General features: G+C 40.2%; 1 protein-coding gene across 8 annotated transcripts in view; it reads left to right on the forward strand.

Annotated features, from left to right (window-relative positions):
* Window positions 1–19,840, forward strand: part of U2SURP (U2 snRNP associated SURP domain containing) — a 62,770-nt gene extending 42,930 nt beyond the window's left edge. For 4 of the 8 annotated variants that reach the window (XM_050965838.1, XM_050965839.1, XM_050965840.1 and 1 more), the window contains exons 18-27: window positions 739–826; window positions 1,565–1,687; window positions 4,700–4,856; window positions 5,321–5,416; window positions 6,870–6,936; window positions 8,567–8,729; window positions 10,591–10,701; window positions 15,451–15,587; window positions 16,435–16,611; window positions 18,416–19,840. In XM_050965838.1, coding sequence (XP_050821795.1) covers window positions 739–826; window positions 1,565–1,687; window positions 4,700–4,856; window positions 5,321–5,416; window positions 6,870–6,936; window positions 8,567–8,729; window positions 10,591–10,701; window positions 15,451–15,587; window positions 16,435–16,611; window positions 18,416–18,554 — 1,258 coding nt within the window. In that variant the 3' untranslated portion in view covers window positions 18,555–19,840. The remainder of the gene's footprint in view (window positions 1–738; window positions 827–1,564; window positions 1,688–4,699; window positions 4,857–5,320; window positions 5,417–6,869; window positions 6,937–8,566; window positions 8,730–10,590; window positions 10,702–15,450; window positions 15,588–16,434; window positions 16,612–18,415) is intronic. The other 4 variants (XM_050965842.1, XM_050965843.1, XM_050965844.1 and 1 more) reach the window with 1 other exon arrangement.
* Window positions 19,841–24,964: the final 5,124 nt, after the last annotated feature.

Below are 24,964 nucleotides of genomic sequence, written 5' to 3' on the forward strand. Positions count from 1 at the left end.
CTCCCTTTCCTTCTCTCCAGTTTCTGCAGTTAGTCATGCAGGTGGCCCCTCACACCAGCATGGAGCCCCATTATAGAATTGGGGCTGTTGCTGCTGGTAATAATAGTATAGCAAGAAAATCTAGCAGACAGAAGTCTCTTTTAAACGTTGACTTTGTCCTTTGAAAATCTGGAAGATAGGTATAGCACAGAATCTAACTCAAAATTTTCCAAGCACTATAAGAGGCACATTTATAGAACTTGTGACCAGGGAGAAGGAGCAAGCCTTTGTACCCTTTTGCTCCTTGGTTTCTTTGAAGCCTTGTTAAAGTTATGGTAGCCTCCCAAGGCTGCCTGGTGGGCTGCAGCACTCTTTGGTCTCTCCAAAACTTTGCAGCCCTCCACTCAGCATGCTCCCATGCCAGGCCTTGTAAGAGAGAGGCTTATGGCTGTCTTCTATGGTGTCTTCACAGAGGGACTGTTTCCTGCCTGAACACAGTGCTTTTATGCCATTTCATCCCTACTACATAGTCTAAAGGGTTTGAAGCACTGATGGGTATCTCCCCATGTAATTCCACCATTCACTGAAGCAAATTTCACATATGGTAACTGTATTTGGTTTATAGTTCAGTTCATGGCTGTGAATCCTCATGATGAAACCACAGTATTTAAAAGGAATAGGTTCCAGGTGCATGCAATATGAACTAGATTACAGTCCTCATGTTACACTGTTTAATGTAAGAAATGTGTTTAATTCCAGTTTTGAAACAAAATTATGTCAGATATTTTCTGATCTCAATGCTACCTACCGTACAATACAAGGCCATTTACAGTCGGAAAATTTCAAGGTATGTGCATTATTGTTAATATGACATATTGAGAACATGAATTAGTAGTATTCTTCTGCACAAGAGAATGTGTTCATAACAAAACTTGATTAAACCCCAAACTTCCAAATTAAGGATAGTACCATTTTGAACTTTCAGAGTTCCATTTCTTTCTCTTCTGTCATAGAGATAGTAGCTTTGAATTTGTGTTCAAACTGTCTTCTTATACAAATATTACTTTTAAAATGCTTAAAAGAAGAAAAACAGTTTTTCTATTAGGTTTTTGCCCGATGGGTAGAGATCAGTGTAAATGAAGAAAATATAACTAATAGATTAAATATGTAATTAAGTATATACTCATGGAATTGAGAAAGAAATGTAGCATTTGAGAATGGATTTGTTCTGGTAGGGTCACTTTTTAGTTTTGTATTAGACAATGTACGTTTCAGTGTAAGAAATCTTAATGTGAGAAGAAATTGCTGGACACAGAATACACAATCTTATTTTCACCCTTTTTTTTTGTTGTTAGTTGATAATTAGACTTTATAAAACCTTAACAGAGAATGGCCATTTGCTACTTTTAAACTAAATTTATTTCTAATTTCTATCTACAGAAAACATACAGTATTGTTTTGCTCTTGAAAATTGATTATATGCCAAAAGCATGTTTTAAAACTATAGTTTTATAATGCTGTGCTATAAACTTCTGATAATTTTAAAATACCTCATTACAAAGTGCTAGCATTTTTTTGTTTTTAGCAACGGGTGATGACATGCTTCAGAGCATGGGAAGACTGGGCGATTTATCCAGAACCCTTTTTGATCAAACTGCAGAATATTTTCTTGGGGCTTGTAAATATTATAGAAGAAAAAGAAATAGAGGTAAGTGCTTGGCTTAACTAAAACTAAACTTTGATAATGATGCAAATAGGGTGAAGCAACCAGAAAAACTGGCAAGGATTATTTTGGTACCCCGATTGAGGGAGTGTTGCTGCTGCTTGACAGGTTTGATATTTATGAATTTTGATAAACTTGGCTGTTAGATGTTACCTGAGCATCCAAGAGAACTTCTTTCCATCTATGCCCTGGAAGATAAATGTGACCGTTTCTTTCAGATATAGAATCATAGAATATCAGGGTTGGAAGGGACTTCAGGAGATCATCTAGTCCAACCCCCTGCTCAAAGCAGGCCCAATCCCCAGACAGGTTTTTGCCCCATCCCTAAATGGCCCCCTCACGGATTGAACTCTCAACCCTGGGTTTAACAGGCCAATGCTCAAACCACTAAACTATCCCTACCAGAATTCATGCCTTTGTCATTTTCAGACTAGATTACTGTAATGCAGTATATCATGGGGTTACATCCTGAGACTATTTGGAAACTGAAGCTAGTGCAGAATGTGACAGGCAGTTTACTTTGTACTCTAAGTACCTGGTAGAGTTGACTTGTGAATTTCCAGGTGGAATTTAAGGTGCTGGTATTAACCATAGTATCACAGTTGGAATTAGTGGAGCTACTTGAGCTGGAAGTATCCCAGCTTAAATGAGGGAACTGTTGTTGGTATGTCATTATGAAGGATGGCCTCTGCAGTTTACATACCCCCACCGTGGTCTGTTAGAGCCAGGAATTGCTTTCGTATTTTTCCAGGAGAGGCAGTCTGAAGGATGTTTGTGTGAGGTGCCTGGATGTATAATTACAGTGGGATGCACTGTACACTCCTAAAAAGAACAGGAGTACTTGTGGCACCTTAGAGACTAACAAATTTTATTTCAGCATGAGCTTTCGTGAGCTACAGCTCACTTCTTCGGATGCATAGAATGGAACACACAGACAGGAGATATTTATACATACAGAGAACATGAAAAGGTGGAAGTATGCATACCAACAGGGAGAGTCTAATCAATTGAGATGAGCTATCATCAGCAGGAGAAAAAAAAACTTTTGAAGTGATAATTGAGATGACCCATAGAAGATGTGAGGAGAACTTAACATAGGGAAATTGGGTCATTACACTAATTGAATCTATCATTCCCAGTCTCTGTTTAGGCCTGAGTTAATTGTATCTAATTTGCATATTAATTTGAGTTCAGCAGTCTCTCTTTGGCATGTGTGTTTGAAGTTTTTTTGTTGCAAAATTGCTACCTTCAAGTCTGTCACTGAGTGGTTAGAGAGGTTGAAGTGTTCACCCACTGGTTTTTGAATGTTATGATTCCTGATGTCAGATTTGTGTCCATTTATTCTTTTTGCGAAGAGACTGTCCGGTTTGGCCAATGTACATGGCAGAGGGGCATTGCTGGCACATGATGGCATATATCACATTGGTAGATGTACAGGTGAACGAGTCCCTGATGACGTGGCTGATGTGATTAGGTCCTATGATGGTGTCAAGGTTGGTTCACCTGCACATCTACCAATGTGATATATGCCATCATGTGCCAGCAATGCCCCTCTGCCATGTACATTGGGCAAACTGGACAGCCTCTTCGCAAAAAGAATAAAATGGACACAAATCTGACATCAGGAATCATAACATTCAAAAACCAGTGGGTGAACACTTCAACCTCTCTAACCACTCAGTGACAGACTTAAAGGTAGCAATTTTGCAACAAAAAAACTTCAAAAACAAATGCCAAAGAGAGACTGCTGAACTCAAATTAATATGCAAATTAGATACAATTAACTCAGGCCTAAACAGAGACTGGGAATGATAGATTCAATTAGTGTAATGACCCAATTTCCCTATGTTAAGTTCTCCTCACATCTTCTATGGGTCATCTCAATTATCACTTCAAAAGTTTTTTTTTCTCCTGCTGATGATAGCTCATCTCAATTGATTAGACTCTCCCTGTTGGTATGCATACTTCCACCTTTTCATGTTCTCTGTATGTATAAATATCTCCTGTCTGTGTGTTCCATTCTATGCATCCGAAGAAGTGAGCTGTATCTCACGAAAGCTCATGCTGAAATAAATTTGTTAGTCAGTAAGGTGCCACAAGTACACCTGTTCTTTTTGTGGATACAGACTAACACGGCTGCTACTCTGAAACCTGTACGCTCCTAGTTGTTAAACACCCAGAGCATGGGATGGATGATTACTGATGTTTTTATAACTAAATATATATATCCTAAATGAGGAAGATCAAGTCACTGGAGGCTAGTAAACAAATACAGGATTTGAACAAGTCTTTGCATTGCAGCACTGCCAAAATATAGTATACAAGAGATGGTAACTGAAATATAAAGGGAAAATGGGATTGCTCTTATTGTATTATGAATGCTAACAATAGAGTCAAGAACGCATAGAAGCCTGAAGGAAAGTGCTTGTGCCTAATGTATTAGAAAGATTCTTTAGGAATGGTTAATTATGTAAATATTGCTTTGTGTTGCTACCAAAGACGGAGACTTTTTGCCAGTTGCTCCGTTTATAGTCTCTTTCTGGGAATCTTTCACATATCTGAAGTCAGGTGCACAGCTGTGTGTCCTTCAGTGAATTAATGCATTTGCCTCCTGAGCCAAACCTGTACCTTATGTATGTGTTTCATCCTCCTTTCCTTTGGATATGGAGATGGCAGAACTGTTAAGTAATGTGTGGACAAATTTCATCTTCCTAGTTTTGTATGAGAGAATTTAGTCACTTCTGTTGAAATTACACAGCAGTGTAGGGAGCAAATATCAGTTTAGAGTAATGCACTAATATATGTGCTACCGGGAACGCTTTGTTGCTTTCTATTTAAGGTGTGTTTGAAGCTATAATTAAAAAAAAAAAATCCAGCAAGTAAGTAAATGTTACCTGAAATGAATTAGAGAAATGAAAGTTAACAATGTAGATCACTCATTGGGCAGCCCCTCGCTGAAGGAATTTAAGTATTTACAATAAATATATTTGCCTACAGGAAGTACCAGATGATCTTGATGGAGCGCCCATTGAGGAAGAGCTTGATGGTGCACCACTGGAAGATGTTGATGGAATTCCTATTGATGCTGCTCCAATAGATGATCTTGATGGAATCCCTATTAAATCGCTTGATGATGATCTTGACGGTATACCTTGTAAGTTCAACTTGTAATTTGGAATTCTAGGTTTCCTGATATAATGTACTTAATGCTGATATAGGAACTTGACTTGAAAAAGTTAATAGCCTGGTGCCTCATCGTAAACTTGAATTTCAAAATGAAGTACATGTAAAAATTGATCAGCAACAAGGAATAAGACAGAGTATTTAACAAGTAGAATGTTGAGTTCATGATTGACTCTATTTTTAATCTTATGATGTCAACAAAATTAGTTTATAATTTATTTTTAGATTGTAATCTCTTGGAGCAGGGCCCATGTTGCCTACCATCGTGGGGCCCCAATCCTTTTGGGTGTTAATAGTGATACAAATAATAAATAGATGGCACAGGTCACTTAAATATTTTATTACACTGCAAATGCTCTAATAAAATTCAACGTTTAAGATCTACTGAGAGAACTTTTGGACAATGATTTTCTTTATATCTTTTTTCCTCAACAGTGGATACTTCTGAAGAGTCTAAAAAGAATGAGCCCATATTCAAAGTTGCCCCTTCAAAATGGGAGGCAGTGGATGAAGCAGAATTGGAAGCTCAGGGTTAGTTTAAAAAAACTTTTAAAATTGAGGCACTTTTATAAGTAAATTGGAAGTTTTAATGTTTTACTTGTCTGCTTTTCATGAACACTTGTAAGTAAGCTATCTAAAACTATTCATGCAGTTTAAATACTTTCAATGATAACTGCTTCCTTCAGTTATAATTTTCTGTGAAGTAAATTGAGCTTTGTTCTGCATCTGTTTTTCATACTTCAGTAACGTCAACTTTAAAAATCTTCCCATGCATAATAAATAAATATTGGAAAACATTTAGTGATCTACTACTGATTACCCATTCTCAAATCTTTATTCTAAGGATAAAATGTTTAAAGAACACTCAGCGTTCCAGTTGCAAAAGTAATGCAAATACTTGGACTCCGAAGTCCCATTGATTGCTATTGAGACTTAGACTTATAAGTGCCTATATCACTTTTGTAAATGGGACTTAGGCTTCCGAAAGTTACTCAGCTGCTTTTGAAAATTTTACCCTAAGTGTGCTGTGTGTTGTCATTAAATAATAAATGAGAAATATATTTAACTATTCTGATGAAGTGCAGATTTGAATAAAGATGTACCATACATACTCGGTCATAAGCCGGTTTGTTTATAAACTGACCCCTGCAAGATGGATAAGTAAAAATGGCAAATTTTTATGACCCATTCATAAGCCGTTGGCTGGCCAAGATGGTTTGTTTACCTTGAGCATCCGCAGGCACAGAGGTAAACCTAAGTAAACAAAATGTCCCGGCCCACCAATGGCTTACCCTGACAGGCCAGGACAGCAACTAGTGGAGAAATTTATGGGGAGGGAGAGGTGGAGAAGCTGGGGGTCAGAGGAGTAACCCCTGTGACCACCCCCTACATGACCTCACCCCTAACCCTGGACGTCCCCACATAATCTCTCCCCATGTAACCCCTTCTCATCCTAGCCTGGGACCCCCACACTCTCCCCATTCCATGCCTTCCCACCTTACCTGGGGTGGGCAAGGGGAGGATGTCTCTGACTCAGCCAGAGCTGCCCTGTCAGGCTGGGTGGTGCGGCCGCAGCCTGCCAGCCCCGGAACTGCAACTGCTTCGGAGGCTGAGGGGAAAACAGCATGGCCAGAAGAGGAGAGACTCTGGCCCAGCCTCTTCTCTTCTGGCTCTGTTGACTGTGCTGCCTCTCCTTTGCCCCCTCTTTTTTTTGTTTTTGTTTTTTTGGGGGGGTGCTGTGTCCCACCTTTCCCCCTCTCTGTACCCATTCATAAGCCGATGCCCTTCTCCGATGCTTCCCTTTTTTACTAGAAAAATTTGGCTTATGAACGAGTGTATACGGTAATTCATTTCCATAAAGAGGGGATATTTGTAGTAAACACTGGATGCTACAGAGTTTTGCATTTTATAATGTTTACATATGACAAATTTCAGATGAAGTAATTTTTGTTTGTTTTTAGAACTTTCTTATTTTTTCTTGCAGCTGTTACAACTTCTAAATGGGAGTTGTTTGACCAGCATGAAGAATCAGAAGAGGAAGAAAATCAAAAGTAAGGCTCTAAATGTTTCTTGTTTACCCATGTAGGCTTTTTTCTGAAAGTTAGGGGCTGTCTTATTGAAGTCTGTTTAGCATATCTGGCACGTAAATACCTTGCAGTGCTGGCTACAAAAGTGCCATGCAAATGCCTGTTCTCACTTTCTGATGACATTATAAATAAGAAGTGGGCAGCAGTATCTCCTGTAAATGTAAACAAACTTGTTTGTCTTAGCTGTTTGGCTGAACAAGAATTAGGACTGAGTAGACGTGTAAGCTCTAAAGTTTTACACTGTTTTGTTTTTGAGTGCAGTTATGTAACAAAACAAAAAAAAAATCTACCTTTGTAAGTTGCACTTTCACCACAGAGATTGTACTACAGTACCTGTATGAGGTGAATTGAAAAATACAATTTCCTTTATTGTTTTTTTACAGTGCAAATATTTGTAGTAAAAATAACATACACTTTGATTTCAGTTACAACACAGAATACTATATATATGAAAATGTAGAAGAACATCCAAAATATTTAATAAATTTCGATTGATATTCTATTGTTTAACAGTGCAATTAATTGCGATTAATTTTTTTGAGTTAATCGCATGAGATAACGGCAATTAATCAAGAGCCCTAGTTAAAATCCAAATTAAATTTGAAAAGAGGGAGAATATGAAAATGTAGATATGAAGCAAGGTTTTTAGCACTGCATACCTTTGTCAATCATTTCTGCATTCTAATTTCATCAGTTATTCTATATAGTAATGTTGTCAATGGAACTCTTTCAAAAGAAGCTGTATTCAGTAACCCATTAATGTCAAATAGTGTGTGTCCAATACTACCTGAGATTTGACGTGTGAGAATTGCATAGAGTTTTGTGAAGCCATCTAAAAGTTCACTTTCTACTTTGAATCAGAAGAGCAGGTAGTAGTTTTCCCTTATATATATGATTTTCTGGATACTACTAGACCTCATGCAGTGTTATAGTTCTTGAGCAGTCTCTGGTCTTTTGTTCTTTAAGTAGCTTGAGAGCATCAATAATAATAATTACAGCATCTTAGACAGGATTATGCGTTGAGCTGCAGCACTCTAGTGGTGAGTTTGGGAATACCATTATAGAGTCTGATATTTCGGATGTCTGTTCCCAGGACTGAAGGAAGAAATGTAAAAACAGAATACTTTTATTTTGTTTTGGAACTAACTACATTGGAAGAAGAAAAAATTGCATCACTTAGCCTGATCCTGTAAATAGTGTTGGGTTACGATTTTTAGCTTCATAATTATCGGCATAATTATGGACTAAGTGTCTGAGTTTGTATAGTTTTTGAAGTGCTTTGTTGGGATGCATTTAGTGTACAGTGTAAAATAACTGAAGCCTAAATGTAGGTTTTATTTAACAACAACAAAAAAAACGGGTATTGGGTAGCTACCTTATGCACCCGGTCAATCTCTGACACAGTCCACCATTAAATTGCAAGTTTGAGTGTATCAGTTATAAGATTATCTTATCTAGAAATCTGCAGAAGTACAGACCTAAGACTGTAAGAAATACAGACATTTCAATAAGTAAGATTAGTAATGTTCAAGCAAATTATTGCATCAAGTAGATATCTGTATACTAATAGATTCTGTACTTTTGCCCTTTCAAGTCAGGAAGAAGAAAGTGAAGATGAGGAGGATACTCAGAGTTCTAAATCAGAAGAGCAGCATATGTACTCCAATCCCATCAAAGAAGAAATGCCTGAATCCAAGTCATCAATCAAGTACTCTGAAATGAGTGAAGAAAAGCGCGCCAAACTCAGAGAAATTGAGGTCAGTGTTAAAAAATTAATAATAATAAAAATAAATAAATGGATTTATACCAAAAATATAGTTTTTATATTTTGAATTAAATAATTCTAGTCCTGCAGTATGGATTCTCCTAAATTCATTCTATTTTATAGAAGAGTTTATATGTACTTAGGAATATCCACCTACAAAAATGCATTAAAGAATGAAAAATGAGAGCATGAAGGGTCACGTGAAGTACAGCCCTATTCTTCAGTTCTGTTTTGTTTTCCTTCCATGCCACCATCCGCCTCAGTTTGCTCCTTGCTCCTCCTTTCCCCTCTTCTGGCAAGTGGGTATGACTCTTGGGCTATTCAGGGACTGTTAGGTCCCTTTGTGGCTCTGTCTCTAACTTTCCTGCCTCAAAGTTTCTTCTCTTTCCAGTTTTTCTTACTGTCTGTTACCACAGATAGAACAAGTGCTAGAAGTTTTACTGCTCCAAGTACCAGGGTCATAAAGCAAGGGAGGCAGAGACTGCCTAGGCAGGTGGGGAATTTAACTGCTGGTCTTAGTTCGGCATATCGTACTTGCTCCTTCTCCCTTCCTCCTCCAAGCAGAGTTGCAAGAATGTCTGCTGAACTTGGGGAGCGCAGATTGTCTCTAGACCCTCTTCTCTCACACACCTGTAAGTGGCTGAGTGGGAGTGGAACTAAAGGCCCTTACTCAGCATGAGCTCAGTCAGCAATGAGGGGGCTTTTCGTTGCAGGTGCAATGCAAAAATGCATGTGCACCATTTTCTCCAACTTCTATTCAGTTTAAAGCCCTGTGAATTGGGCTGTGATACTTGAAAAGCTGAGATCTCTAGTGCACTCCGACAAGAAATAAAAATGACATTACAAGGGGTGGGAAGAGGTGGAGTGGGGGCAGAGCCAGGGGTTGAGCAGTGAGCACCCCCTGGCACATTGGAAAGTTGGCACCTGTAGCTCCAGCCCCGGAGTCAGTGCCTATACAAGGAGCCGCATATTAACTTCTGAAGAGCCGAATGTGGCTCCAGAGCCACAGATTGGCCACCCCTGGCTTAATGATTCAGTGCTGCTTATATGCAGAAACTGAATAGTGTTAAATTAAGGCTTTAGAAAAAGGTGAGAAGTTGGAGTAAAGTTTTATGGTCTGAACCAGTTTGATGGAAAGTTTAATGTGCAGAGAAAAAAATGAAGTTCCTTATAGGAAAAATGCCAAAGACTCCCTAGCTACTACTGTGACGCTTGAGGTACCATCATAGTAAGGATGACTTGACTTGTAGCAGTGCTAGTGAGCAGAAAGTCCCTACTGTAATGGACAGTGTGTGAAACAATATTTACATCATTAAAATAATCCGCCTCGAAAGTGAATTAGTTTACAAAAACATCCCAGAAGAAAAGGATAATTTTGGCTTGTGTATCATTTCAGTCAGATAGAATTTGGGGTTAAATGGAAAAAAAGACAATTTCTAAGAAAACCTGCAAATGAGAGGTTGAAACAGGGTATGGTAACAGTAAACTTTCATTTGCAAGAAATATATAGGCAGTGTTCCGAGAGAGATTTTAGGGTGTAGCAAAATCAAATGATGGACACTAATTCCTGGCTACCACTGAAACCTCTACTCAATAACTGTAAACAAATCTCAGTCTTTATTTAGTTCTTCTTAAGTGTGTAAACAGTTGCACGAGACTAAGGTCAAATACCCATTTTCTCCACTTCGATGTTGATGTCCTTTCATATGTGACACTTGTACATTTAATATTGAGAGAACAAAATACACAAATAATTCATTTCAACCAAGTTTCATTTTCAGCCAGTTGTCTAAAACCTGTGAATGCTAAGTCTAGTAAAAATGTACTTTAAATGGTTATTATTAATTTTGCAGCTTAAGGTGATGAAATTTCAAGATGAGTTGGAGTCTGGAAAAAGACCCAAGAAACCAGGCCAGAGTTTTCAGGAACAGGTTGAACACTACAGAGACAAACTTCTTCAGAGGGTAAGAGATGTTTATATATTCAGTATTGATTCTAGATTTCAGATTTAGTGTTGCACTAAGGTAATGTATTAACAAATGCATTTAGTTGACATTCCACTGTATTGTTAAATTAAGTGTTTCAGTCCAAGTGCAGTTCATTGTGATTTGGTTCCTTGCCATCAGAAGGTGTTGAGAAGAAAACACTCAACAGTTAAAGCTCTAACAGTAAATGTATTTTGCGGAAAAAACAATGCGTAGAAAAATAGTGCTGCCCAAAATAGCTTGTAGCGCAGGGGTAGGCAAACTTTTTGGCCTGAGGGCCACATCAGGGTTCCGAAACTGTATGGAGGGCCAGGTAGGGAAGGCTGTGCCTCCCCAAACAGCCTGCCCCCTCTTACTTCCTGTCCCCTGACTGACACCCCCCCCCCCGAACCCCTGACCCATCCAACCCCCGATGCTCCTTGTCCCCTGACCGCCCCCTCCTGGGACCCCTCCACCCCCATCCAACCCCCCCCATCCTCTGACTACTCCAACCCCTATCCACACCCCCTGCCCCCTGACAGGCCTCCTGGGACTCTGATGCCTATCCAACCCCTCCTGTTCCCTGTCCTCTGACACCCCCCCCCCCCCCGGGCAACTCATCCAACCACCCCTGCTCCTTGTCCCCGACTGCCCCGCCCCTTGACATGGCCCCAGGACTCCAATGCCTATCCAATCCCTCCTGTTTCCCCCTGACCCGCCCCCGCCGCATCCAACCGCTCCCTGTCCCCTGACTGCCTCTGCCCCTTATCCAACTCCCTCGCTCCCTGCCCCATTACCATACCACTCAGAGCACCAGGACGGGCAGCCGCGCCACCCAGCTGGAGCCAGTCACACCGCCACACAAAGTAGAGCATCGGGGCAGGCTGGCGGCTCTCACAACCGTGCTGCCCAGCAGGAGCTCACAGCCCCGCCGCCCAGAGTGCTGGCGGCACAGTGAGCTGAGGCTGCAGGGGAAGGGCTGGGGGCTAGCCTCCCCAGCCGGGAGCTCAAGGGCCAGGCAGGAGGGTTCTGCCAGCCGGATGTGGCCTGCAGGCCACAGTTTGCCCACCTCTGTTGTAGTGAATCAGTAAAGAAGTTTGAGAGGGTCACTTATAGACCTTATTGAGTTTATAAAGCAAGGTAGAGTGGCTTGAGTGGAAAAAAAATCTTCAATTTACACTTAAAGGTGTTTTCCACATTTTTGACTATTCTGCTGGTAAATTGATAAAAACTTCATTTTGTCAAATGCTTTCAAATAGCACGAGAGAGAATGGCGTTCAGGACACACATTAGTTGAAACTCCTCTAGTTTCCCTACACCTCAGTTTGTTCTAGCTAACTCCAGCTTTGTGGTTGCACCCCAGAATGAATAATTATGCAACATTACCACTACTGTTAGTCTTCTGTGGCTTCCCGAGCCAGGTCAGAGGAGCTCTGAAAGTGCTACATTACAGAATTTTTAAAATATATCCAAAACAATATAAAAATTGAACTTCTCAAAACCATGGCATGTAAACGAAAAACACTTTTAACCTAAGCTTCTCTGGTCTGACTCCACAGTCTGAGTTCTAGTAATGATGGTTGTCAGGCTGTCTAGAGTGGCTCACAAGCATAAGTACCAACTTCAGGGCAGACTGAGAGGAAGCAGCGCACAAACCCCAAACAGGTTGTGAGCTCTATACTTAGAGTTCATCAGGAGTTCATACCTGACTGAAGCGCTGTAACAGGCTTACCATGGAGTCGCAGACGGTCCTCTTGGGTACTCGGTCGATCTTGCTGCTCAGGCAAGCTTGCCTTTGTGATAGATGGTCCCTTACACCCAAAATCACAATAATACTCAGTTTACTCCCAGTTCCAAAGGACCAGTCACTTACCCCAGGTCAGCTGCATCCTAGATCTCTTACCAAAGACAACACTTGTAGCCAATCCTATTATAAACTGAGTAAAGATGTATGAACTAAGAACACACACACGTTAGTCTTAGGTTCCAAAAAGTAATAGAAGCTGCTGTTGTGTGCAAGCTCTGTTGGCATGTCTACGCAGCAAGTAGAGACCTGCGGCTGGCCTGTGCCAGCAGACCCGGGCTGCGGGGCTGTTTGATTGCATACTTCTGGGCTCAGGCAGGAGCCTGGGCTCTTAAGACCCTGTGAGATGGGAGGGTCCTAGAGCTTGGGCCTGGAAATCTGCCCAGCAATGAAACAGCCCTGCAGCCCAAGCCCTGTGAGCCAGAGTCAGCTGGTATGGGGCTAGCTTGGGTATCTAGTTGCTGTGTAGACATACTCTGTATGTTCTTTAGGGCTAACCCAGGCCAAGCCCTGGGGCCCTCTTGCTTATGCTTGCAAATATTCTCACCTCAGATTTTAAGCAGCACAGAGTTACTGTTCCTTTTTCCAGGGGGTTTTATTCCTTTCACGCAGAGTTCAAGTTGATGAGATGAGTCCACCTGCAATTCTCCTCTTCTTTGGTGTGGGGAGGAAGCAATCAACAAAGTCCTTGTTCTTTGATGTTACACGATGGCTCATTTGGTTTCAGTGGGCCTTCTTGGTGGGCAGGACCTAACACCTTCTGTAAGAAACTAACATTTCTATATTAATTCATACTCTTTTCCTGTTTTGATGACTTACACAATTATAGGGGTTTACAATGCATAAAACCTAGGACACAGATATTATAAGTAAGATTAATACATGCAGCATCCAGCAAGGATTCCATAAAGAATAAACACATTATTATAAATCTGATACACTATTTTAAAAGTAACAGGTGAACCAAACTGGTTTTAAGCTATGCTTTTGTCAGTATTCAGTGGGGCCTAGGGGCCTTGGCATAATCTGGCACCCGATCTGCCACCATCACCCATGGTATTACAGAATTATTGCTTCTGGCAGGTCACAGCAAAGCTTGGAATGACCCATACTATTTATTGGAAGCTAAACATAAATGTACTAAATTGTGTTGAGTGCTTCTCTGACTCTCCTCCTTTGGGACATTCAGCACACAAATGTAAGGGTAACTCACTTAAAAATAGATTTGCAGGTCTCCTTTAGGAAAGAGACCTGTCAAAGTCCAGAATGGTGATCTATGGAGGAAATATACACATCTGGAGAATGACGGTAGCTGTTGGTGCTTTGTGTTTGAAACCAGTAACTTCTGTTTTAAATGTAGTTGACATTTAAAGAGTCTTTCTTACTCTCTTAGCTATAATTGGAGAGAGAAGTGGTGTTTATCTTGTGTAGCAAGGGTGATGTATGTAGTAAAATGAAGTTGTTTAAAAAAAATAAAATCACAACCTAAATAACCTTGTCAGATGCTATGTGTGTTCTGCAAGTGCTTGATTTTTCATCTGAGTTCATTCTAGCAGTTTGTAAGCATAGATTTCTGTCATTAACTGGCTTTGTTCTTTTTTTAATTTTCATTAAATTGTAAATAAAAAGTAAAAAAATAAAAATTTTAAATATTAAATATGGCAATTATAACTGATCTTTACAACACTGGCATCGAGTGCAGTTTTTCTCTGGTTGGTGAATAATTCTTTTCTTTGGGGTTGCTGCAAAATAAACCTAGCAGTTCTGCAAAAGAGTGGTGCATAAATGGCTGATTTGCAGTTAGTGCATTAAGCTCTGAGATGGTTGTCCTTTTCTGCCTATTAATTTACAATAAATGAGCATTTCAAAGGTAACGTTGCCTCATAGTATGTCGGTTTGAGAAAATAGTAGTGGTTAGCTGTGTAACAGCTTCATTGTTGCTAAATGCTCCAGGTCTGTCCAGCTGAAACTAGTCTGCTGTACTACCAAATGTGCCAGCTAGCCCATTAACAATCCATTGACTTCAGTGGCATGGTAGTGTTTAATTGTACTACAGCAGGTGTAGTGGACTAGCAATGCAAGGTTAATGCTTTAACTGTAACTATTTCATATTTAAAAGATACGACATTAGAAATAATATAGTTGTCCTGGGATTTACTGTAATGTAGAACATCTTTTTGAGATATCTAAGCATTTATATTATAATGGTTTCTCAAAAGTCAGTCCATTTGAGTTCCTGGGCTGCTATATTAGCATGTATAATTGTGGTGCTGCTAAGCAGCACTTAGTGTTATTGCAGCATCTGGAATGCTTCATGCTCCTGATATAGAGTATAGTAGAATTTTCCGAACTACAGAGGGAATTTTGAAATAACAAAAATGTAGAAATGTGTTGAAGCCCACATTTTATCTTGTTTCAGTGCCTGTGCTTAAACTCGCTAACTGTATAGTCCTGTAATCTGGGCGGGGGGTGGGGGGGGCGGGAGAAGACGAGATCCAGCTGGCAAAATTAAACGACACATGTTCAGCCATTATCCAGTATTGTCTTCTTTCTAATGTTATTGTTGGTGCATGTGACAGCACACACTGTTACAGGGAGGAGTGGGGACTGGTACAGTACTTTGATTTCAGTTTTCTATAATGTTGGATAAATAGTCATAGTTTCATTTTCAAGACAGGGACCAGAATGTATGTATTTAAGTAGATAGAGGTACCCTCTGACTCCTGAAAATGAAATTTAGAAAATTTAGGTATTAAGATCTTGTTTAAATTTTCTGAAACCTATCAGTAAAAATAAATCCAAGATTTGTGGGTTGGTGTAACCATTATTTTCTCCTGCTCCCCAGATTCAAATGTTGATCCTGTCCCTCCAAACCTGTAACCGAATAGTGGATACACTGGATACCTTTTCTCTGTATCATAGAACAAATCTTACCTAAATCTCAGTTGTTTTTAATAACTCAGGAAAAAGAAAAGGAGCTGGAAAGAGAACGAGAGAGAGACAAGAAAGACAAGGAAAAATCTGAATCCAGATCCAAAGACAAGAAGGAAAAAGAAGAATGTACACCAACAAGAAAAGAGAGGTGCAGCTTTTATTCTGTCCCAGAGCACATGGAAACCACTTGTTTAATAGCTTTGTAGACAATATTAGACTTTAAATTAAATTGTATTGTAGTTCTTGCTGTAATAAAGGAATTCAGCTATTTAAAATTTAATCTGATTGTAAGACAGTAAAACACAGGATTCGGAGTTTAACAGATTTTGTGTTCTAATCTGCCCAAAACACTCCTCAAGTAACTTTCTGAACCTTTTGTTTCAGTCAGTGCATCTGGAAAAATGGGTACAAATAGGACTTCTATGAAAACAGTGCACTGTGTTTAGCTGTGATTTTTAGGAATAAATTAACTGTGAAATAACTTTTTGGTCTGAAAACTGGACCTAAAACTAAATTACTTAGGAAAAGTAAATTGCTCTGGTCTAAATATTCTTCACCTCATTACGAAAGTACAAACAGTTTAAATTGTACAGTCACTTTTAGTCTGCATACTGGCCCTCTACTAATGGATGTGTTTAGTGGGAGTCTTAACACTAGCTCAGTAAGCATAGCTGCCTTATTTGTAACTTGTGTTGCTTTTTCAAGAACTTGTAGCATTATTGTATTTAATTGCAACTTTGTCACCAATCCATAAACAAGGATCAGTCATAGGTTGTAGTTTGTGACCCAGATAAAAAGTCTGATCAAGTACTGACCTATTTGGAAGCTGTGACTTTAAAAAAAAAAAATTAGCACTACGCTATTTTTAAGGAATGAATGAATGAAAATGCAAATTAAATTGGAAAAGAATCTATACAAACAGAAGGGATTCCTTTTTGTAGGGGTGTGTGCGTATGTGTGTGTAAATTATTATTATTTTTTGTTATTTTACAAAGGAAAAGACGACACAGTACATCTCCCAGTCCGTCTCGCAGCAGTGGCAGTAGACGAGCAAAATCCCCATCACCAAAATCGGAGCGCTCAGAGCGATCTGAAAGATCCCACAAAGAGACCTCACGTTCAAGGTCATCTCACAAAGATTCTCCTAGAGATGTCAGTAAAAAAGCCAAAAGGTAAGCTAGGCATCTCTCTTCTGGAAATCTACCTTGAATTATACAAGGCAGCTGGACCAATAAACTGTATGATTCAAGGTCCTTCCTTTGCCTAATGCCAAACTACAATAATAATCCCCCAGTTCTGGGATTGACAACAGAGCCTCCTTTGCGCACACACCACAGGATTAACGATTATTCAGTATCTTTCGTGTCATGTTTGAGAAATGCAACTTTAGCGAAGATTCTCACTGGTGAGAGCTCTGGTGTAGACACAAGTTTTTGGTGGTTTATGGAATACGTTTTAGCAGTGTAGTGAAGAAAACCACTGTTGCCCTGTCTGCACTAGGGCTTTCAATGATGGGGAATTACGTCCTAAATTCCCTACTCTAGATATGTTTTAACTGTATCCTATTGCTGTTATCACCAAAATAGTGGTCTCTGGTTTATGCCGTGCATGAGATCAGATATATTTCTCATTAATATTTTATGTGGTTTGTGGTGGTCCGTTTGCATTCCAAAACTCAAGATTGCTCTGAAAGTCTAGATTGCTATACTCTTGCATTTTTGGTGTAGTCATGTTCCTGAAGTTTCAGCTTCTACTATTAGTGACTCAGCAGAGAAGAGAAAAAAATTTATGGTGCATTGTATTTGTGATGTTTCTTAGTCAAGCAAAAGTTAAGCACCTTCTTGTAGAGAACGTTAGCAATTATATTAAACCAGAAAGTTGTTTTGGGATAATTACATCTTTCTACAGAGTTCATGCAGTGGTCATGTAGCCTGATGAGGCATGAAATCTATTTAGATTAGATGAGATTAATCATGTGCATTAAGAGTGGACCAGATGGTGCAGTAGGTTTATTCATTATCCATTTGTCTGTAGACTTCTGGGTTTGGTCACAACCCATGAACATGTTTGGTTAGAATGCTAGATATTTTCCAGCTCAACACAATTTAACATAATTGCATGGAACAGAAACGGGCAATGTTGGAGTAAGTTGGTGTTAATGCAAAGGCTAAGGTGCATTTGCAGAACTATGTAGGAAAGCTTGTACATTATTTGCCTGCTTTAAGTGACACTGATTGGTGCTGTTTTTCTCATACTTTCTGAGCACTGAAACTGAGTCAATGCACATACCATGAGGGGAGAAATTGTACATGCTAACTGATGTGTGCCTAGATAACAAGTCAGTAATTTCTGTTTCCAAATGACAAATAAAGTAGAACCCCCTTTATTTGAGCCTCCATTATCCGTCTCTCTATATTAACCACCAGCACACACACAGGGATATGGGTAATGGGGCTGGGGCCATTAGCCCGAGCTCCATGTGGTGGGGCTGAAGTGTTAAACTTAGCTGGACCCAATGTAGTGTGGGGCCCTGAGCAATTGCAACAAAAAGGTTGAGAAACATTTCTGTAGATGGTCCCTATAATGTTCAGGGTTAAAGAGTAAAGTGCGTAAAAATGATCAATAGCTGTACAACTTGTTAAAAACTCATGTTGGTTTTCTTGTTAATAAATGAACAAAACATTGTTTGCAAGAACTAGGGATTTGTATACTCTATTAAGTAGATAAGAAATGAGGGGTATGTTTTAATACTTCTGTGAGGGGTCAGCTAATTTAAAAGCAACTCCACATCTTAAAATGATGATTGCCCATTATCCGAATTTTTGATTATCTGATCTGGTCCCAGTCCCAATTAGATCGGCTAAACGGAGTTCCCCTGATTTTATTCTAAAGTTGGTCAGAGGAAAGGGCCATATAGCTGCAGAAAAAAAAGCAAAGGAATTATCTGTCAGTAAGTAATGAAACTTTATTTTTCAGGTCACCATCTGGCTCAAGGACACCCAAAAGATCAAGAAGGTCACGATCCAGGTCCCCTAAAAAGTCAGGGAAAAAATCCAGGTCGCAGTCCCGTTCTCCACACAGATCTCACAAGAAGTCAAAGAAAAGCAAACACTGACAAAATGTTCATATTTTTTATGATGCTGTCACTTATTGGAAATGCGGTTTTGTTTTTGTGCCTGAACAGTCTGTTTAAAAAACAAAAAAAAACAAACAAACAAAAAAGCATTCCTGAATTTTTTGTGAATGCATGTGTATACTCATGAGTAACTGCATCTGTAGACCTGTCATTGTTTTATATTGTACAAAATATCTTCATTGTGACTATTTTCCCCAAATGAAACATTTTTGTGTTTAGAGATTTCATCAGAAGTGTGTGTATCTGATCTGCTGGCAGTAGTGATATTTTTGTTTTAGAATGTTGTGACATAGCAAAAATAACACAAATGTTTTCCCCTTTTTGTAGCTTTGACAATTTGAATTAGATTTCAAATAAAATCTGAACAGAAATTTAAAACGTGGTTTTCTTGCCCCACTTATGACTCAGATCTTTAGAGGCATTCATAGTTTGTTTGGAAGTACTGTGTATTTCCGACATACTATGCTGTTTAAAAGCTTTCTTCAATGGAGTTTACATCAACAGCTGTGGTCCTTTTTTGTTAGTTTGAATATCAAAAGAAAAGCACCTTTGAATCCAGCTGATGGATGTAATTTCCCATTGTGATGCTTAATGTAGGAACATTTGACCAGTTTGGTGCCTACAGCTGGGCACACTTCAAAGTTCTGATGTATTAGAGATGTTACCCGTTCTGGTGGTATTTCTCTATTTTAAGTATGAGGAATATCTCTGAAATCAAAGTGAATTTTAAGTGTAGGGGTAATATGTGCAATGATGCATCTATAAGCCACATTAGTGGCATGCCTTGGGAACAGTGAAAGGAAAAAAGGCCAAAGGCTGAATGATTTTCCTCAAGAAATATAGTTACAATGATTGCAACATATAGTACATTCTGATTTGTTTTTCTAAAGTGGATTTTTATTCCTAAAGAAGAGCTTTTACATTACATGTTTTTTTATTGAATATATTTCCCAATTGTGAAAACTGTTCAAAATAGATTAGAAGAAATTAAATTTTTATTAACTTGTTTTTTATTTAATCATATGTTTGAACCAAACAACTGTAACTTTTTCTTCATTTTAGATTTTCGCCTCCTTTACTCTTCTCTTTAGGCCTTGATGTAACTTTAAATCTCTTCAGCTTGGTCTGCAACCATTCTTTTTTTTTTTTTTTTTTTTTACGGAAGAAAAAAAGAATAGGAAGGTTCACTGTTAATACTTGGAGGTGTGGGTGGATTGTAATAAAAATGTAAAATAAAGAAGGGACCTGGATTCCTGTGAACTGTTTCTGAAAGCCAAAGCTGTGCTTATTGCATCCATGGAGTGCTAGATGACCTCTTGTTATGCTGGCGTACTTATGGCTTTTAAAGTCTCAGCTTTAAAAAGGGGGTGGAAATTGTATATTACTTGTATGTCTCTAGTCAGCTTAAGTTGCTGAAGACAGTTGCAAATACAGGATCTAAATATCTTTATTAAAACCTCTATATTTGGCCCTTAATCTTTCCTCCTCTCTTCCCATTAGAGTCTTTGAGTTAGTGATAATTAAACTAATGTAAATGTGATTGTTAGAGGTAAAGCATTAGTGAAGCTTGTCCTGACAGCCTAGGAACTAAAGGAGACATTCTAGACCAGGGATCGGCAATGTTTGGACCGCGGCCCGCCAGGGTAAGCTCCCTGGTGGGCTGGGCCAGTTTATTTACTTGCCGCATCCACAGGTTTAGCCGATCGTGGCTCCCACTGGCTGCGGTTCGCCGCTGCAGGAAGCGGTTTGGAACGAGGGATGTGCTGGCTGCGACTTCCCACAGCCCCATTGGCCTGCAACGGCAAACTACGGCCAGTGGGAGCCACGATTGGCCGAACCTGCGGACATGGCAGGTAAATAAACCAGCCCGGCCCGCGAGAGGGCTTATCGTGGCGGGCCGCATGCCAAATGTTGCCGATTTCTGTTCTAGACCCTTAAATATAAAGAGAATACATGTGTGCTATGAAGGCATTCTTGCCATGACTTTTCAGTGGATGCATTACTCACAGGAAGTGAATACACAGTCATGTATTAGTTTCTGTAAAATGGAGTAAACAATTTTAGAAATGTTTGTGTTCATTTTTAAAATATTTCTCTTATCCCTTTACCTATAAAACCAGACAGGCTTAGTACTAAGAATTCAACTATACAAGCCTTGGAATGAAATAATTATATTTTTTTAAATGATCTAAAATAGCTTCTATTTCAATACTTTGATACTTTGATTTCAAAATATATAGGGCCAGAAGCAAATATGACACATTAGTTGAAGAGGCTAGTCCTAATTCTTCAGTGAGAGGGCGCTCCTATTTAAGGTCAAATAAAAACAAAAGTAGCAGAGTGCAGTTGATTCAGATAAAGGTTCAAGATAAATGCAGTTTATCACATGAACATCATACCGACATCTACAGTATGAAGTGTGGAAGTTATGTTGGGGGTGGGGGGGAGGAATGTAATGGTTATAAAAAATGAAAAACCATATATAAAGCCTACTCTACAAGAGTTGGGAATTCAAAATTATTATAAAATTACAATCCATTATTAGGCAAGTTCTAAGTCAAGTAACTATAGACCTATAACAGCATGGCTCACCACACTGCTGTATTTTAGAACAGCTTTTATCAGCACCTTTTATTTATAAATACTTTGTATTGACATTCCCTTCTATTTTGTTCTGTTTGCTCATTTTTCTGGCTTTGGAAAAGCTGTTTAATACACCTTCAAGAGCTATTAAGAATCTGCAAACTTGATACCAATTTTATTGTTGAAAAAAACACCTTTTGATACCATTTGTTCCAGTGTCTCCCATGTACATAATTTTGTTTATAGCTTGCTTTGTCTGGCAAAGTGGTTGTTTAAAAAAAAAAAAATAGAATCTTTACACAGGAAATGCTTAACAAAAGACTTAACTAATATTGGAGATGCAAATTAAATTAAATTAAATAGAATAAAAATTTCTCCACATTATCTAACTCTTGGCAGAGTGACTAGATATAGCTTTCATCTGAAATTGCAATAAGTACATTTTTCTGATTACGTAAAGGAGAAATCTGTGTTTCAAGTGTGGTATTGACTGAACCAGGGCTAGGTGATTTCCCACAGTAACTGAGGAAAAAGGGGAAGCACAGCCAATGAAATACACTTCACCTCTCCTTAGCCTTGGACTTACAGAAGCCCTTATGTGCAGTTAGAGCCCCCAGTCATGCAGTAAGAGTTATTGGGTCCTGGTGTAGTCAGAGAGAAGGAATTTTACTACACTGCTTATCTTACAGCTGGGATGGTGTGCATGTGTGGATGGAGGAACTGGTGGTGGGGATTTGGAAAATGGCATAGAGAGGTTGGTCCTTGTTCAAGCTGCTCTGTGTTTTGCAGAGTTGGGTTGTCCAATGATCATCTGATTATATGGCAATTGAGCACAGCAACCCCCTATCTTTCCATGTGCCCTCAAACCCTCCCCATTTGAGAAAACCTAAGTAGAGAACATGGAGTCACTGATTCTCCTATAGAGTATTCCCTTGGAAGTGCATATATAAGCCTTAATGATGTGGTTTATACAAAAGCAAGGAAATTGAGTTTAACCTGCCACAGCATGGAGTTAAACAATGGAGTCCCATTCTGGCTGCATAGTGTCCCTAAAGCATAAAATGCTAGGCGATGATGCTTTAATGCTTCCTTAAACATTGGAATTTAATGTATGCAGTGTGTTATTTAATCATCCTTTAATCTGGTATGCACAGATTTAAATTGATGAAGCGCTTACCCAGTTGTATGCTAAACTCAGCTTTATATGCCCTCCTGGTAGGCATTACTAAAGAAAGGTCTCTAGATACAGAGCTGTTGGAATTCTGAGTAGCTGCAAATTTATCTCTCTTTGTTTAATGAACCAGTCCTGACTTCTCTGAATGTATGTGTGTTAGCCAGATCCCCACCGCACAGAAGGAGTTGGGCACCTAAATCCTAGCTGGAGGCAGGCATCTCCCTCTAATCTGAATTCACAGCTGTGAGCCTGGAGTTAAGCACCTAAGCCAGGTCAGTCTTTTCTCAAAAAAAAAACCTGTGGCTGTGGCTCTGCTTACCCAATAGCCCAGTGGTTAGAGCACCCATCCAGGATATTGGAGATATAGGTTCAAAACCCTACTCGATCTGGTTTGGAGCACGGTCTCCCCCCTTCCAGCTGAGTGCCCTAACAGGCTGGAGCATATTGTGGTTTTGGTCACTGCTGTTGAAGCTATCTCACTTAGTAGCCCACAAAAGCTTATGCTCATATACATTTGTTAGTCTCTAAGGTGCCACAAGTACTCCTGTTCTTTTTGTGGATACAGACTAACATGGCTGCTACTCTGAATGCTTAAATATTCATTGGTTTAGAGAGGGAGAGAATGACTGTATTACCCAATAACTAGGGAACTCACCTGAGATGTGGGAGTCCCAGGTTCGAGTCCCTGCTCCAGATCAGGCAGTGTGGGATTCTTTAAGTAGATACAACTGTATATTCCCTTTTAGGTCCCTTGGGCATGCTGGAGCCAGAGAATTTTACCTAGCAGTACCCGCAGAGAGGCAGTGCTTGTGCTTTGTGGCTGCAGCCTGGCCACAAGCTATATGAGGCATCACTGTCCTGACCCCACTCAGTTCCTTCTAACCATCTGTGGCTGGAGTTGGATCTCTGTTTTTAACCTCACAATCCCACTATTTTTAGTGGTTTTTCTACTGGAATATAATTAGTATCCTTAATAGTTTGTTAGATTTAGCATGCATTAGCTATAGTTTGTGTTTTCCTGGTAATGCCCTCACCAGGGTTTAAACATCGTCTGTCGTGTGGGGGAGTGATCCCTACATGTGTTGTTTGCTGTGCCTAGATGAAGCCCAACGAGCAGTGCTCAATTTGCATATAATTCACCAAATGGACTCAAGTGCGAGGTATCTTCATCGGAAGCAGCACCTGCTCAAATAGGCCACGTAACCTGCTTTGAAAGAGAGGCCCTCATCAGATCGAAGGTTGCCCTGGGGTTCTGAGAGTGCTCTCACATCATGTTCTGGAGCTGGCACCTCTCCAAAGAGATGAAGGCGTTGTTCCTTGTTAAGTGTACTGTGGAAAAGGTTGCATAACACCGCATAACACCAACCAAGACTACTCCAGGTCCCATGGGGACTTGTCTTCCTTCTCCAGAAGTAGCAAAGATTGGCATGGGGTGAACTTTGATGCATGGGCTGGAGCGGACCCCATCAACTGTTGACTCTGGTGTCTGTTGAATCTGGTAGCAACAAGGGCCATGGTGGCACTGGTTATTTCCATGCTGGTGGCGTATCAGGCCACAATCGGGACAATCTCCCCTGCCTCTCTGTCCCAACCTCACCCTTGGTCCAGGACTTTGCCGAAGCTGCGTCTTTTATAGCTCCATTGTCCGAGTGGGCAACTGACCTTGTGCGTCTTGTCAGCACTGTACGGTAAGATCTCCCATTGACTGTGAAAGGGAGTGGAGTCAGTGCTTGGCTCAGCGCCAGGGCCCTTCCCAGCACCAGGAATGTTCTTGGCATTCCTGTGACACTCACTTCCCTAGACTTCAACACCATTAGTTACTTTGGTACCGTTGCTGACGTTGGGGTCAACACTTCTTCCAGCACCAGCAACTGAGGCCTACTTGGTGCCATCGGTACCGTTTCCATCATCGGCACCAGCTCCCTCATCATTCTGGGATATAGACGAGTTGCACTGGTTGTTTGCACCACATGGCTGGCTTCACCTCTATCCCCTGAACTGGGATGCTTTGGCATCCAGTTTGGGATCTTCATTCTCTCACTTGCCATTGCCTGACCTGCATGGGTAGCTGTTCATTGAGCTCTATGGGTACCCCTACCAATGGCCTCTATGAAATCCATGGGATGCTCCTCGGTGGAGGAGGTCCCTCTCCTTGTCTCACTCAAAGGCAAGATTGAACAGGTTGGAGGCAGTGACCATTGATCTGCTGAAGACCCTAGTACTGGTGACCCTTCCCCTTGGGGAGTCTCCAGAGTCGTCCACCCAGATCTGTCAGTTCTGAAGGCAGATCTGGCTCTGGCACATATAACTCTCAATTTTTGTCCCCAGATGATTCCACAGTGCTGGAATCTTCCTCCTCTTAAGTGCTGGAGGATTTCAAAGTGCAAAGGTGCACCAGGACCTTTTGCAGCATGTGGCTGCTTCCCAAGGTATCCAAGAGGAGTTCCTGCAGGAGAACACCCACAAGTTGGTGGATATCTTGTTGTCTGCCCTGGGAGAATCACCCTTCCTATTAACGATGTGCTTCTTGAGCCTGCAAAGGTCCTCTGGAGCACACCCACTTCAGTACTGCCTGCAGCAAAGTGCCTGGAGCAGCACTACTTTGTTCTGGTGCAAGGATTTGAGGGGTTTT

The sequence above is a fragment of the Gopherus flavomarginatus genome, chromosome 8, assembly GCF_025201925.1.
Source record: "Gopherus flavomarginatus isolate rGopFla2 chromosome 8, rGopFla2.mat.asm, whole genome shotgun sequence".
Lineage (NCBI taxonomy): Eukaryota > Metazoa > Chordata > Testudines > Testudinidae > Gopherus > Gopherus flavomarginatus.